At 44.0% G+C, this 16,677-nt stretch overlaps 1 protein-coding gene and 1 long non-coding RNA gene across 7 annotated transcripts in view; one reads left to right on the top strand and one right to left on the bottom strand.

Moving 5' to 3' along the window:
- Positions 1-10,090, bottom strand: part of LOC144282475 (uncharacterized) — a 134,612-nt gene extending 124,522 nt beyond the window's left edge. For all 5 annotated transcript variants that reach the window (XR_013350908.1, XR_013350907.1, XR_013350909.1 and 2 more), the window contains exon 1: positions 9,949-10,090. This is a non-coding gene — a long non-coding RNA (uncharacterized LOC144282475). The remainder of the gene's footprint in view (positions 1-9,948) is intronic.
- FREM3 (FRAS1 related extracellular matrix 3) lies at positions 8,826-16,381 on the top strand. Of its 2 annotated transcripts, none has more exons than XM_077846153.1 (2): positions 8,826-14,746; positions 16,159-16,381. In XM_077846153.1, exon 1 carries the CDS (start codon positions 11,399-11,401, stop codon positions 12,554-12,556), a length of 1,158 nt encoding a protein of 385 aa, XP_077702279.1. In that variant the 5' UTR covers positions 8,826-11,398; the 3' UTR covers positions 12,557-14,746; positions 16,159-16,381. Both variants share the same exon structure in this region, with proteins under 2 accessions (XP_077702279.1, XP_077702280.1).
- The last annotated feature ends 296 nt before the right edge of the window (positions 16,382-16,677 follow it).

Here is a 16,677-nt window from a genome sequence, read left to right as displayed (position 1 = left end):
CCGCACTGACTCTGGTGGGACAAGGCTGACTGGCCATTACAGGCTATGTGCTTAATGGACTTAACCTCTCTTGGAGCTGCTGTCCTGACAGATGACAAATGACCTACACAGCCAGTGGATGCCATTTTAAAATTTTTTTTTTGAGGGGGAAGCTTATTTGTTTTTTTAATCTGTACCCTCCTAAATCATATTCTTCAATGTCTAGGAAACCATGGCTGGACCCAAGGCCAATTAGAATAAAGCCTCTAGGTAGGTTCTACTGCAGTATATAATGGTAAACATTTGCAAGCAATTTGATTCAAGGTACTCATCTTGTGATATTTAGGCCCTTCTATTCCCCAGCTGGAAGAGAAAAAAAAACAACTTCAGCAAAGAGCAGGTTCCACAGCTTAGCCTTGATGAGGAGTAGAGACACTATTCTGGGACTTATTAGTTCATAGGGCAGAAATCTGCCCTGCTTGTTCTCAGTCACTTCCCCTAAAAGCGGGATGTGACTTTTCCAAAAATGGACTGTCTCCCTGCCAAAGCACAGAGAGGATATTTGGACACATTGTCTCCTTTCTATGACCTATTAAATGTCATTTATGTACTTAGGACAGAGACAATTATTTATGGAGCAAGACTTTTTTTTTTTTTTTTTTTTTTTATGATAGTCACAGAGAGAGAGAGAGGCGCAGAGACACAGGCAGAGGGAGAAGCAGGCTCCATGCACCGGGAGCCCGATGTGGGATTCGATCCCAGGTCTCCAGGATCGCGCCCTGGGCCAAAGGCAGGCGCCAAACCGCTGCGCCACCCAGGGATCCCCTATGGAGCAAGACTTGATAGAAAGTTCCCTGGAGTGACAGGGACATATGAGGAGTCCTTCCCCGGAGGACATGCTTTTGGTGAAAATTGAATTAATTTACAAAGTAAAATGCAGCTCGGTTTAAAAGAATAAATTTAGGATGATGAGAGATGAAAAAGATATATAATGTGAATAAATGAAATTGTTCGGTGGCAGGGGGGTGACTTTGATAAAATAAAGATTTGACTAGAAATCAAATTTGCATTCTCTACACAGACTGTCACCAGCCTCTAAGGAATTGACAAAATCTGAGGATGGAAGAAAATAAAATTGGTAACCAAAGGGTCAATGGGACCAATAAGCACAGATGCAGCTTTTTACCCAAATCTTTTTCATTTGCCCTTAAATTTCCCTGACCCACCTCCTCCCAGGAGGTGCCTTGTAGGTTTGTCTTTTGGTCTCCTCATTTGGCGCCTCTCAGAGAAGCCCTTTCCTTACTATACTCTTGATGTCTCAGTGATCATCTTGGCTGCCTATCAGGCACAGGAATTTGGGTTTGGTTACAAAGTTGACGAGCCAACCCCAAGCTTTTTTGCCTATGGTTCATGGGTCCCCAGCTGGTAATGGAAGTCCAGTGACAAATCCGAACAGCTGCCTAGGATCTTTTTCCTGGGGACCGTCCCTGTGGCCCCACCACACCTGGCACCTAACCTTTGGCACTCAATTTAATTCTTGCTGCAAGAAATGGTTTAGGGGTTTAGTTTGCACAGACAGATGTCTTTTGATGAGTACCGCATGTGGAATAGCACCTGAGCATATTTCTTCTCCTACTTGCCTTGGCTCTCCTAGATTTCTTCCTCTTATTTTGTTGCTTCCATATAGGGGCTTTTGGGTCTCTTCACCTCCTTTTCTAGCTTAAAAAGCTGATGAAGAAGCCATTTGGTTCAGTCAATGACACTCTGACTTTTCAGGAGGAACTAGAAAGTAGAAAGCCATTTGGGGGCAGCCCTGGTGGCTCAGCGGTTTAGCACCTGCCTTCAGCCCAGGGCATGGTCCTGGAGACCTGGGATTGAGTCCCACATCAGGCTCCCTGCATGGAGCCTGCTTCTCCTTCTGCCTGTGTTTCTGCCTCTCTCTCTCTCTCTCTCTCTCTCTCTTTCTGTCTCTCATGAATAGATAAGTAAAATGTTAAAAAAAAAAGAAGAAGGTCATTTGGTTCAGTCGGACAAGCCCCAACTTTTGAGGAGAAGCCAATGCTCACAGAGGTCCTCTGAGCTTCATTTGGTTTGCCTGCCTCTGCAGCTTTCCATATATTTGCATAAAACCATCCATGTTCTAACTGGAAAATAGGAAATGACAATTCAATTTCCAGATGCAGCCCTTTGGGCGCTATTCTCCAAAACTCCAAGTTTTTTTTGCAACATTGCTTGACCACATTCATTAGACTCCTGATAAAAATGACCAAGTAGTGGATCTGTGAATTATAATACTATCTTGCAATTAGCTTTGTTTTGTAAAAGGGAAATATTTGGAAATTGGGCCTTTAAGATTCTGTTTGCATCTTGTTTGTGTATTTGTGTATGTTCGTGTATGTTGTGCCAGCTTGACAACTTCTCTACCTTCGATGGTGTTGCTAAAATTAATTTGTAAAAGAGCTCTATTTAGTTTAAAGGCAAGTACTTTTAAGAATTGGACATTCTAAAACTCAAAAAAATTGAAATTAAGTTCACAAAATCTTGAAAAATAGTATTAAAGTAAGGTTGTTGGTTTAATTAAAATGGATGTGTCATTAGAATTAACAGCATTAAATGTAAAATTTTTATTCTGCTTGTGTTTACTGAAAGTCAGATAAGTTAATGTTACCTCCATTGCAAAATTTGTCAGAAAAGAAAAAAATAATAGACCTCAGAACTTTGTCGAATGCCTCAAAGTTTTATGGGTAATCTAAGAACAAATAGATGTAAATAATTTTAATAAATAAGACTACTGGAAATAATAAGGGAACAACTCTGCAGGCCAGGAAAGCGAGAAAGAAAACTTAGGACAAAATCTGAACGAATGTAAAAGGAAAGATGTAGAAGGTTTGTGAGAAGGGACTCTTTGGAAAGGAATTTTGTGCCTGGTCAGGACTAAGATTCTGGAGATTCATGTGTAAAGGTTCTTAGGGGTGATCACCTGAGGAAGCAAAGGAAGAATAAAAAGGCAAGATTAGGCAGTAGGTGAGCAGTGGTGCATCAGCAGAAGTCTTCGTGATTCTCTGAGGAGCTCCAAACATTGGATCACCCTTCAGAACTACCCTAGCCTGGGACAAAAGGGCTGGATTTCTGTGTCCTCAGGTTGGACAGCCATTGAACGTGACCACCTGGGGGAGGGCATGCCCTAGGCGAGGCAATTGTCTTAGGTCTGGCTTTGGGGAGTTGAGAACTGTTGGCCTCATTCCTACAGCCCAGAGCCCTTTGTTCCTGATCGGGATTCTGGTCCGCACATCCCAGCACCTGTCACAGGCACGCAGGTCCTCGCAGTGCCCCGGAGTCCTCGCCTCAACATCATCAGCATGGGACAGGGGAGGGAGGATACCAGAAGAGACTGAGTAATTTTCAAAAATTCACCCTCTTGGATTGAATGAGTCTTCATATCAGAAGTACAGCAGTATGGGATTGGAATTTGGCTTTTCTCTCTATTAAAATGACAGTTTTTAGATCAGTCTAAATTGCAAAGTTTCTTTATCTTTAATCTGCCTAGAAAAAAAACAAAGTGCCTATGTTTTATCTTTATTAGGTCTTTGATTAATTAAAGTTGAAACAACTATGCAACCCTCTGCACTTGCCTTTAGAATCTTATTGCCACCTTGCCTAAATACATAAATATTAAGGTTTGTAATGATCTAATCCTATTTAGGCATATTGTTTAAAGCCGCTGATACTTTTTTTTTTTTTTAAGATTTTGTTTATTTGACAGAGAGCATAAGCAGGGAGAGCTGCAGGCAGAGGGAGAGGGTGAGGGAGAGGCAGGCTGGATCCCAGGACCCTGGGGTCATAACCTGAGCAGAAGGCAGACGACCGACTGACTAAGCCACCCAGGCACCCCTAAGCCTTCTGATATTTCTGACAAACTTTCCAGAATTGAACTTCTAAGTGAAGTGTTTTGTTTTGTTTTTTTAAATAATTAGGCTTGTTGATTTGGTATGTCAAATTACATGGGAAGCCTTGTCAAATAAGTGATGATAAACCTCCTTAGGTTATACGGTAGGGGTGATTGCTATCAATGTCCCAGAAATTATAAAATTCTAAGGTTTTGATATGTCCTGGTACAATGTTATGACCTATAATTCTAATTATTAAAGTGTTGTATGTCACAGAATTTCCTTGTCAGTTGCATCATAATAACAATTACAGGTCTCGGATACCTTTGAGATCATAAAACTAAACCGAGTAAGAATTTGTGGATCTAATGGGAAAACTGTGTTCAAACAGACTCTTGTTTGAAACATTGCTGGTTCTCTAATGTTTGTTCTTCCAGATTTAAGGCAATCTATGATTTATAGAAATTTGGTAAAACATTACTTTGTAAACAAATATGAAACATGTATCTTTTTCTCCCTACCTGATCCTCCAGAATTCAGAAAGTCCCAGTGAATAGTTTTCTATTTCCATAGCAATGAATTTATTTACAAAAGTTTAATAAGAATCTGTTCTCCTTATGTCGGGAAACAATTGGAAACATTAGTTATATTACCAAGACTTTGACCCAAATGTCCTATTTGAGGGAGATATGCATGGACTCAGACCAGTCAGCTTTCAGGAACTAAGGTTGACTTTATGGAACCAATAAAGCCCTTTGGAAAAACTGGCCTGATACCTTGCTTATAGGGGTACCGGCAGCTTTCCCACGTGAATAGGGAAGGTCACTTCCCAGCAGGTACAGAAACTTCAGGCTATTTTGGAGACCTCAAGAAGAGAGGAATTCACCCAAAGCTCTAGGTATTGCGGGTGAAGTCTGATGGCAAGTATTTAGCTTGGCCTCTTAACCTTGAAAGGCTATTAGAAGTTCGATCTGAAATTTCTTAGGAAAAGTTCCAGGAAAACAGATTTTAAAAAAATAAACAAGCAAACAAAAAACCTATATGTCAATCACTATTTTGCTGCACTTAGGTAAATAATTAGGCCAAGTTTATTTCAAACATTTTACAAATTATTTTTTAAGCAATTTAGTCCTAATTTAGCTATCTTTGGAAAGGAGGGTCATTTTAGAGAAATGGTGTGGATTTCTCAAAATGACAACACATTTTGTTTCGCAAAACACACTTTTGTGGATGCTAGATTCTAGTTCTTATTAGCTGTTTACAGAGTGCTTCCTCACCTCTAAAACTGAGCTGGATTCCAAATACTTCTACTTTCTTCAAATATCTGGCCAAGACTCGACACACTAATATTTCCAGTTCTCTCCCATTCTTTCAACTTGGAATCATAGAGAAACAAAACTGCTGCTCTTTTTCCTAAAGCCCTGCAAACTGAAGCCAGACAACTTAATAAACTTCGGAGGAAAAACTGCACAATGGCCCAAATTTAGGCCATCTTCATGCCTGTTGCCATATAAACCACTCAAATATCACCAGAGACCTATAGAAAATTGAGCAAGTTCATGCCAGCCATCCTGATTTGATGGATCTGCCACTGGAAAAATCCAGACTTTGAGATGTTTATGGATAAGAACAGTTCTATCAATCAAAGACCATTAAGAGCTGGATATGATCCTATCAGCTATTGTCCACTGCTGAGAACACCAGAAATCAGACTGCTCGCCCAAGGAAACAGCTGGGCAGATCAGGCTACCAAGTTGGAAGCCTGGACAAAGATCCAAAACCCTCTCTAATGGCTTTAGTTCCAGACATAGACTTAACTAGAGTATCAAACCACAATAGTCCTTGGAGGACCCAGGAAGAACCAAGGAATGGGGATTTAAACAACATGTTGGCATTAAACCCAGCTGGAAATACAATGAATCCTTACCCCCAGGATGTCTTATGGGAGAAATATTTAACCGTATTTCCCCAAAGTATCTATCATGGGTGAGATGCTACTCTTTGATGGATCCAGAACTATATTGCACGTCCCAATCTTTAGAGAACCATTTAAAAATGTGACATGTGTGCTAAAAACAATCCTAAGACTTGGCCCCTACCAGTTCTAAATGGTTTACAACTTAGAGACACCAAGCCTGGAGAAGCCTGGCAGGTAGATCCTACCATGATGCCAAAAACAACAAGTAAACTTATGATATTTGCTAGTATTTATAGACAACCTTACAGATTTTGGTGAAGCTTTTCCATGCTGTTCACGGAAGGCCTCAGAAATTGTTAAAACACTTTAAGCAAAATCATTCCTAGGTTTTGACTGCCACTAACAATTTAGAGCGACAATGGAGCTGCATTTGTGGCAAAAGTCACACAAGCAGCATCCAAAGCCTTGGGCATTAATGGAAATTAAACCCTCCTGGAGACCCAAATAAACTGGAAAAACAGAATAAATGAATATCAAAAGGAACCCTGCTTGGACCAGCAAGCCTCTGGTGGACCTGTAACTACTATTTAGAGTTGGTCCAAAGACATCCATGGACAAGTACAACGAGCTACTTGGTTATAACAAATCTACCCTAAGGCTCTAGATAAAATAGTATAAGAACTATTAACCAAGGTACAAAAATCCTGGCAATGTAAAATATTGGCTTTCAACTTAGAACTAAAGATTTCTAAATCAGTACAAAAAGTTTCCATTCCTTTAATCCTGATCTCTGCCCCATTTTTAGCAGGAAGGAAGCAGAAGGGTCATTATCCCAATTCCCTCAAGAATGAGCAATAATCCCAAGACAATGGGGATTGAGACTGGTAACCAAAGGGTTAACAGGACTGCTAAAGCTACAACTTTCACCCAGACCTTTTTCATATGCTTTTAAATCACCTTGACTCTCCTCCTGCAGGGAGGTGGGTTTGAGGCTCTCGCCCTCCCCTGCTTTGGCCACCTCCAGAATCAACCCAACGTCTCAATGGTTGTCTTTGCTATACATTGGGTAGATGGACTCGGGTTTAGTTACAAAAGAAGTTACCCTATACTACTCGCATTGCTTTGGTTTCTTCTTTGCCTGGCACCTAGACTTCGCAGTACATCGATTACTACTTCTCAATCTTTTATTCATTCAATCAACAAATACTTTTATGTACCTGCTATGTGCCAATCCTTGGCATCAGCACTGGCTATCAGGGGTCAACACTGCATGCCCCCTGCTCTCATGCAGCTTACTCAGGTTATCTACAAATGCATAACTACAGATTTAATATGGCTTGGGGAGCATAGGAAAAGGGCTTCCTGAAGAAGATAGACTTAAATGGAGAAGGAGGAGGAAAACCAGAAGGGTGTGGCAAACGAACAAGATGAGACCTAGTCATGGGATTTTACCACATGGAGGTTAGTAATGAACTCACATAGAATTTTTTTTTTTTTTGATGTCTTTAAAGTGGAAGCCAGACATCTGTTCTAAGTGAGTGAAGTGGCAGAGTGAGTGGCAGAGTAAGTCCTCTAGATAGCAGGAAAAACAAAAACCTCACTTTCAAGAAACTTGGTAGGGAAGAACAGAAGAACAGTAGAGAGAATGGTACCTATAGGTGGAGGATCAGAGGACAGAAATAAACACCTAGGAGTTTGTCATCTTGGGTGCCTACTCCCATCTCTGCCTATAATGAAAATAGCACTTGGACAACATAGTTGCCCAGAGTGAGTGATGCTTGGACAGGAACCAAAATTATACTTGTACAGGAATATTCATTTGGTGAAGTTTAGTATATGCAAAAAAAAGCTCTATTCTAGAAAAACCATCCTTTGGACAAGGTAATAGTTTTATGAAATAGAATGTCTCTTTCATTTACAATGGAATTTTACCTGTTTCAGTTTAAAATATTTTTTAAAACAATTTCTAGATACACAGGACTAGCATAATTAGGCTAAACATTTTGTTTCAAATTTACTGTCTCTTAATATTCAATTATATGAACAAATTTGTGCTAATGAGGTGTACTGGCATTCCACGTCAGTGGATTATATAGACCCATGGACCCTTCACTGGCTAATTAAATATTTAAAGAGAATATTAAGGTTTTCAAGCCAATAGCAGATTATTTCTGCTCTGGGAGTCAGTGCTGCTACTGCTGCTGAAATGCAGAAAACTGGCATCTTGCAACAGAGTAAAACAAACTAATTATCAAATTATAACATCGTATATATCTATAGTCCCCCATTTAAGCCATATTTACCACTGCAGTTTCAGACACACCTATTTTCAGAGACTTGTGAGTCTCTTGTGAGACTCACAGCTGGAAATAATAATCTCACGTTAGATTATTGCCTAAGAAAGCACATTACCATCTCAATTACAGGGAAAGATTAGTCTACCTTGTGCCTAAACGGGCACCTCTAATATTTAATAACAACAAAAAAAGACATGAAGGGGCACCTGGGTGGCTCAGGTCAAGATCTCAGGGTCCTGGGATTGAGCCCCACCCCCTACCCTGCACTCAACAGGGAGTCTGCTGCGCTCTCTCTCTTTCTCCTCTCCCTCTGCCCCTCCCTCCCAACTTGTGCATCAGCGCCCGCTTTCTCTCTCAAATAAATACTTTAAAAAAAAAATAAAAAAGGAATATGAAACTAAGTAGCTAACACTACACCCAGGGAAGACAGGCATCCTTAAAGCCACAAGGAAAGCCTAATTCCATTCCAAGTGTTAAGTTAATTCACAGAGGTTGATCCAAGTACCTGGGGTATTTTCTCTGCTACTGTTTCTCTTGACATTCTCTCCTCTGGCTACTATATATTTTTCTACAAAGAAAGTATTTAGGAAACAGCATGTCTAATAAACTCAGAGGGAGCCACTGTTGACCAGATACGGAAACCATAATCTAAAAAAAAAAAAAAGCCGGAAGGAAGCCAACCTGCACACGGGATTGTGGTAGGTGAGACCCACTGACTAGAAACAGATTTTAAAAGCTATTCAAGGTCACCAACCTGGACGCTAATCTTTTTTCCTTAAGAACTGAGCAGAAGAAAAACGCCAGGGTTATTTTGGAAGCACCTAATTACAAGGTCTGGAACAAGGGGCTTCAATCCACAGGCAGCTAGAAAATCCTATTTGCAAAATAGCTCCCACTAGCTTCTTTCATGTCCGAAGTAAGACTCAATTTGGGCTAGAAAGCACGCGCCTGTCAGCGGTAAGGAAGGGGGACGGTACCCCCCCCCCCCCATCAGAAACCCCGTTTCCGGGCTGAATGGACCGCAGGAGCGCCGGGTCTTCCACGCGCAGGACCGACCTGGGGACAGTCGCGATCCGGCTCCCGGTCCTAGAGGACAATCTCCTGGGGGCTCCTGGGGGCTCCCGGGGACAGTATCCCGAGCAGCTGGTTTGAGGCCGCCCGCCGGGCTGCACGGCTGCACGGAGGCCGACGACCCCTGCGGCACGAAGGTCTGTAAGGCAGCAGCTCCCGCACGCAGGAGCGCGGGGGCGAACCCCGGCACTCTCGCTAGGGTCCCCGGTGTTGGGGCGTCTCCAGGCGGCCCCTGAGTCAGCCCGGGAGAGACTCAAGACGCAGGCGGGGCAGATGGGGGCGGAGCCCGTTCTCCCCGCTGCCTTTACCTGCCACAGCTGAAGCTCTGAGTCCGCGCCTCGGCTCCCAGCGGACAGGGCCACCTGCTCCCCAGCCCGCACCTGTACTTGGGCCGGCCCTCTTCGGGTCGGGTGCTCTCCAGGCATCCCAGCGGCAAGGACCCACGGCTGGGACGCCCCGGCAGCCTGTCGCGGCGCTTGCCTACACGTTCCTGAGCTGCCCGGTGCTGCAGGGACAGGTACCCTCATCCGGGACCGAATCCCCCCCCCCCCTGCGCTCTACCGGCCCACCTGGGGCGCACTGACCCGCAGGAGCCCCGACCCCGCCAGCATCCTGATCGCCAACCCTGGACTCCGGGTTCCCGTGGGCCGCTCGCTTTGGCTCGACCCGCTCCGGGCCCTGGTAATTCAAGTGCAGCCCGGGGACCGGTGCGAGGACGGTGCTGGACGCCCTGCTCTCTCTCTCCCCCGGCCGCTTCCCCAGCGCCTTCGGACCCCACCAGGTCCCGTACACTCACTTTGGCTCCGCGAGCCCGGGTCGCGCTCGGCTACGGCTGCACCTGCGCTACGACGCCCCGACTTACACGCCGGCACATCCCTTCACGCCGGCTGCGGACCTGACCTTCCCCCAGCCGGAGCTGGTGACGCGCAACAGGCCCTGGTTGGTGGAGAAGCTGCGGGGCTGGAGCCAAGCCATCGACGGGAGCGTGCTGGACTTCGCCGCCCCGGTGAACCGTTGGGGAACCTCTGGGACCCGCAGGTGCCGGCTCACCCTTCCTCCTCCCCAGGGCGGCCCACTGCCCAGGTATGGACGTTTGGTGGACGCCACGGGGGCTCCTGTCCCCAGAGGCGAAGGCAGGGACTGTGAGGCTTCCGTCAGAGCCGGCGTGCGCTACCAGCATACCGCCGCCACCCCGTCGCCCAGCTGGGACTATGTGCCCTTGATGGCGGCGCTGCTAGGGCCAGAAGACACAGGCGCTGGGTCAGTGGAGGTGCGGCCGCGGGAGCACCTCCAGTTGCTGGTGAGCATCCGCGACGGAGTAGAGAACACTGCGCCCAGGCCCAGTTTTGGGGCCCTGATGACAATGAGGTCAATCAGTTCTTGCTAACAGCCCTAACCCCTGAGGCACTGGCTGCAGAGGACACGGAGTCTGACCCTGATGACCTGGTCTTCAACATTCTCAGTGCCCCCACAACCACACCAGGGAAGCAGGGGTATGTGGTCAGCACCGATGACCCCCTGGGTCTCCCAGTTTCTTTCTTCACCCAGCGGGAACTGCGGGAACTGCAAATTGCCTATCAGCCCCCAACAGAGAACTTGAATTCAGAGCACCTCTTCCAGCTGGAGCTGGAGGTGGTGGATGGAGGCGGCGCCACCTCAGACCCCTTTGCCTTCACGGTGATAATGAAGCCCATGAACACCCTGGCCCCAGTGGCTAGATATAACCAGGGACTACTGCTATTTGAAGATCAGTTAAAGCCCCTGTCCAGCAGCCACAGCCTTCAGATCAGTGATGATGATAACCTGGAAGAAGTGACAGTAACGGTAGTAAGGGGCTTGAGACACGGGCAGCTGGTGGTACTTGGGAGCACCTGGTGGGTATGAGCATTTCACACCAGTGGACCTGGCAGCAGGGCGAGTGGTATACCGACATGATGGCAGCAACACCTACAGTGACAGTATCATTTTCTGGATGCAGGATGGGCACCACCAGGTGGAATTCCTCTTCCCTGTCACCATCATACCTGTCGATGATGAACCACCAAAGGTCAAGGCCAACATTGCACTCCCAGTTACAGAAGGACAGGTGGTCCAGATTTCCCCCTTTGTCCTGAGTGCTACTGATATTGACTGATGACTCAACTATCCACTTTGTGCTGGAGGACCAGCCTCTAGAAGGAGAAAAGGAAGAAAAAGAGGGGGATCTGACCTCTGGCTCCTCCTACTCAAGTCAGCACCCAGGAGAGATGCTGCTGCGGCAGGCTGAACCACCTCTCTATCCTGAAGATGAAGATTGGTATTATGTGGAAAAAGAAGGACTTTATGAGAAGGTGGTGACTGAGTGGCTTCAGCAAGACATAATGGAAGGGAAACTCTTCTACTGCCATCTTGGACCCCATAGCCCTCAACCTGTAATGGCCCAGATGACTTTCCATGTACAGGATGACCATGACCCACCCAATCTATCTAACCAGCACTTATTCACCATTAAAGTTCAACCAGTGGATCTGCAGAGTCCAGAACTATTTCCAGAAACTACCCTAGAAATGACTGTGCACCAGTACAGACTCACTCACTTCCAGAAGAAATTCCTCCATTATATAGACCAAGACGCGGATGACCAGAAGCTGTGGTACACCCTACTGACACCCCCAACTGATACAGATGACAACCATCAAGTACGGGCTGGAGAAATTGTGCTAACTGACTCACCAGATACACCCATCACGCAATTCACCCAGGCCCAGCTAAATCTCTACAAAGTTGCCTACCAGCCCCCATGGAAGAAGCTGGGTATTGTACCACGGGTTGTGCTGTTCACCTACCAAGTGGAGGATGCTGCAGGAAACACTGTACCTGGCACATTCACATTATTCCTGAAGTCTGTGGACAATCAGCCTCCAGAAGTCACCAACAGAGGCTTTACTGTCTTAGAGGGAGAAAGTTTTATCCTCAGTAATAATGAATTGGATGTCAAAGACCCAGACATAGATGTTGACCAGATTGCCTTCATATTAGTCTGGGGTCCCCAACATGGACACCTGCATTACTTAAATAAAGATATGATTCCAGGGGAACTTTTCATGCAAGCTGATATTGTTAATGGGAATGTCTCTTACCAACACAGGAGAAACCAAACCACCAATGACACCTTCAATCTGGAGATAAGTGACATGGTGTACCACATACCCATCACTGTCCAGATTTCCGTGCATCCCACTGTAGCTGACAAAAGTCCCAGGATCTCTATTACAGGTAGTCCAATATTAGATGTTTCCATAGATGTACTAGAGAGCAGAGCCACTGAGATCACCATAGGCGTCATACAAGGCAAAAAGAAAGGCACAGGTGACTTGATGCTATCTTTCATTATGGAGGATAGCCCAAAATTGGGACTCTTCTAGTGAATGGTTTACCTGCAGAACAATTCACCCAAGAGGATCTCATCAGCAGGGTAGTAGTCTATCTCCACACAGGAGGTGAAGTTGGTTTCCAGAAACAACATGATGCCTTCAGCTTCACCCTCTCCATTGATTCTTATCTATGGGTGGTGGGAGACAGCATAGTAAAGAGAGTGCAGGTGCAAGTGGTCGTGCTGCCTGTGGACAATGTGGCACCCACAGTCTTGGTGGGGAAGTCCCATATTGTTGATGAAGGCATGAAGAGTCCCTTGACCTTACAACATCTAAGCATTGAAGATGTGGACACATCCCAAGATAAAATCCTATGCACAGTGACTGGTCAGCCAGCCTCTGGCTACCTGGAAAATATTGCACCAGCTCCTGGCTCAAAAGAATCATGGGCTGGTAGCCCCATCAGTGCTTTCTCCATCAGAGATGTCCAAGTGAGGCATATCAATTATGTACAGAGTATTCACAAGGGGTTAGAGCCACAGAAAGATCAATTCACCTTTCATTGTTCTGATGGCATCAACTTCTCCCCAAATGTCTTCTTCCCTATAACCATCTTACCCACCAATGATGAGCAGCCTGAACTTTTTGCTGGTGAGTTTGTGGTATTAGAGGGGATGAGCCTTGTCATAGACACCACACTGCTCAATGGAGCAGATGCTGACTTTCCACCAAATGAGCTCCACTTTCAGCTCACAGTGCTCCCTCAGCATGGACGAATCATACAGCAGCTGGCCACAGGCAGCCAGCCTATTCACAGCTTCACCTTACAGGAGATCCAGGAGGCCTCCACAATTGTGTATGAGCATGATGATTCTGAGACCACGGAAGATAGTTCTGAGGTCTGGCTGAGTGATGGCAAACACACCATCCACAGGAAGGTACCCATTATGGTGATCCTGGTGGATGATGAAACCCCTCATCCGACCATCAATGATGGGTTGGAAGTAGAGAATGGACACACCAAGGTCATCACAAATTGGATCCTTAAGGCCACAGACCCTGACTCTGATGAAAAGAGCCTCAGTTTTGTCCTCCATTCAGAGCCTCAACAAGGGCTTCTACAGAGACTGAGAAAACCCAGAGGGGAGGGGAGGAATAACCTCACCTTAGGGATGAACTTTACCCAGGATGAGATTGACAGAGGCCTCATCTGTTATACCCACACAGGCCAAGAAGGAGTTCTTGACATTATCAAGTTTGATGTGACTGATGGGATTAACCCTTTGATAGGCCACTACTTCTACATCACTATTGGCAGCTTAAACAAGGTCTTCCCTGAGGTGGTTGGCTAAGGGCTTACCCTGACTGAAGGTGGCAGAGTGGCCCTTACCACCAATCTGTTTAGCACCAGTGACATCAACAGCCATAATGAACAGCATCACTTCAGAATCACACGGGCCCCTAGCCTGGGGCACTTGGAGAGCTCTGACCACCCAGGGAAGCCCGTTGCCTCTTTCACTCAGCTTCAGTTGGCTAGCAACAAAATAGTCTATGTCCACACTTCAAATGATGAGATAAAGATGGACAGCTTTGAGTTTCAAGTGACTGATGGACTCAACACTGTGTTCCAGACCTTCAGGATCTTTATCACAGAGGTAGATGATAAGAAGCCTATCTTGACCATCCATAAATTAATACTGCAGGAAGGGGAAAGCAAACAGATCACTCCCTTCGAGTTAACAGGGGAAGATGAGGATACTCCAGATCATCTTCTCCTCTTTACTATCACCCAGCTTCCCATCCATGGCAGGATCTTGTATAATGGCAGCCATCCTGCGGCCACCTTCACCAAGCAGGACCTGAATGAGAACCTTATTAGCTACTGGCATGATGGCAGTGAGACAACTGAAGAGTTTCCCTTGACTGTGACAGATGGAACTCATGCCGATTTCTATGTTTTCCCAGACCCTGTCCTAGAGACACACAAACCTCAAGTAATGAGGATCCATATAAATCCTCTAGACAACAGGCTCCCCCAGGTTGCCATTAACAAAGGGGCATCAGCCTTGAAGTGCCTTCACACTGGACACATGAGCTTCCTGATTACCAGCAGGTCCCTGAGGGCAGAGTATCAAGACAGTTTCCATGTGTTCCTGAAGTATAAAGTGACCAGAGGACCAGAGCATGGCTTCATTATCAACACTGGTCTTGGAAACGAGAGCACTCGAGTGTTTACACAAGGTTAGTAACAATGTCCCTGATGCCTCTGTCCCTCTCCTTTAGCAAATCAAATCTCCCAATTCTGTATAAAATTGTCCCAACCTCAGCCCATTGGCAGAATGATTCTGATTCTAATGAAATATGGTGGAATATGAGATTATTCTGATAACCAAAAAAAGGCAACTAGTCCTTTTGCAGCCATTTCATCAGGATATGCATTTAACCCTCAGATATCTAGTAAGGCTAGTAGTTATGCCTTAAAATTTTAGAACACAGGTGGACAGTTTCTGCTTCTGAACTATCATTATAATATATGATTACATTAATTTTGATATCAGTTTAATTTCTAATTTTAAGAATCACATATCTAGGGATTGTTTTCATAGTTTATCAGCAAGTTTAGATTTCTGAAGATATTTTATATTTAGATTATGGAGATAAATATTACACTGCACATTTTATTGTACTATTCAAATGTAATTTATGCATCTAAAAAAAAAGCATAGAACCAAATTTTCCTCAGTGTGTAGAAGGATGTGCTTTAAAGATCTTTTTAAAATATATTTGTCATTACTACTAAAAGTGAACTTGAGGCAGGTTCCTCTGTTTTCCCAGGAGATGTGACACCTGCTGTCTTTGCCAGCTCTTTACACTGTCTTAAAACTTTTTCATGTAGCTTTATGCATGAGATATGAAGAGATACATGGAATTTTCTACACATGATACATATATACCTAAATAGAGTTAAAATTTAGAAGAGTGTTTAAAAAATAGTTTAGTTACATTTTCAGAATTACTTCTAAAGCCAATAAAATCATAGGTACTTTTATAAGAATTATCTGTATAATTCTTATAAGAATAATTAAAATGCAAAATTATCTTTAATATACTAATAGTTATCTATACAAAACACACAAATATAGACCAAGTGAAAAATTGTTAAAAATCCAAGAGAATAGGTAATTTTAAAAATCATGATTTTATTCCCTTTTTATTTTTTCTTAGAAATGCAGCAGTTATTTAAATTTATTTTGACAAATAGTTAATGAATAACCATCATCATGCCAAGCTCCATGCTTGTACAGTAAACCTAAACCAGATAGACTCAGTTCTCCATAGAGGGCCAGGATGTTGTAAAACATGCTTAACTAGAGTGTCTTTCTTGTTGTAGATTATCCTACAGATCATACACATAGCACAGGAACAAAATTTTAAACTAACATTCTAGTTTTGCCTGTGCAACTTTAAGAAAAAAATTTTAAGAAAAAATTAAATTTATGTTCACGTAGTCATTTTTTAAGTTAGATTTGTATTCGTTTAATAATTTTAAAATTCATTTATTGTAGTATTTTCATGCCTTAACCCATTGAAGTTCTTATCATACTCATTTTCTATTGAGTCAACATGATGAGTGATACTTGCTCTTTTATTAGCTGACATGGATGAAAGGAAGATCTGGTATATGTTGAATGAAGGAAGCAAAGTAACAAAAGATATCTTCTACTTCTCTGTTGAAGACAATGGTAAGTCACCATTGAAACCTTAATAGAGGGGCCCAGGGCGTGATCCCGGAGACCCGGGATCGAATCCCATGTCGAGCTCCCGGTGCATGGAGCCTGCTTCTCCCTCTGCCTGTGTCTCTGCCTCCCTCTCTCTCTCTCTGTAACTATCATAAATAAATAAAAATTAAAAAAAAAGAAAACTTAATAGAGAGTCTTGGTTATTTAGAATCAATATAAAATTGAAAAAAAATTAAATTATTTACATAGTAATCACAGTCAGCATATGCCATAATAGAAACAAATGAATTCTTTTTGCTTTATTTGTAATCCTATGCCAAATGATCCTTGACAAATTTCTGTTTTGAAAGGGGAAGCAAGGAGAAATGTCAATAATGAAATATGAAGTATTTTACCTATGAAATATTTATGTGTGACAATCCTATAGTCAAG

This window comes from Canis aureus, chromosome 13, assembly GCF_053574225.1.
Source record: "Canis aureus isolate CA01 chromosome 13, VMU_Caureus_v.1.0, whole genome shotgun sequence".
In the NCBI taxonomy this organism is placed as follows: Eukaryota; Metazoa; Chordata; class Mammalia; order Carnivora; family Canidae; genus Canis; species Canis aureus.
Note: the sequence above shows the minus strand (reverse complement) of the source record. Positions and strands in the feature narration are given on the sequence as shown.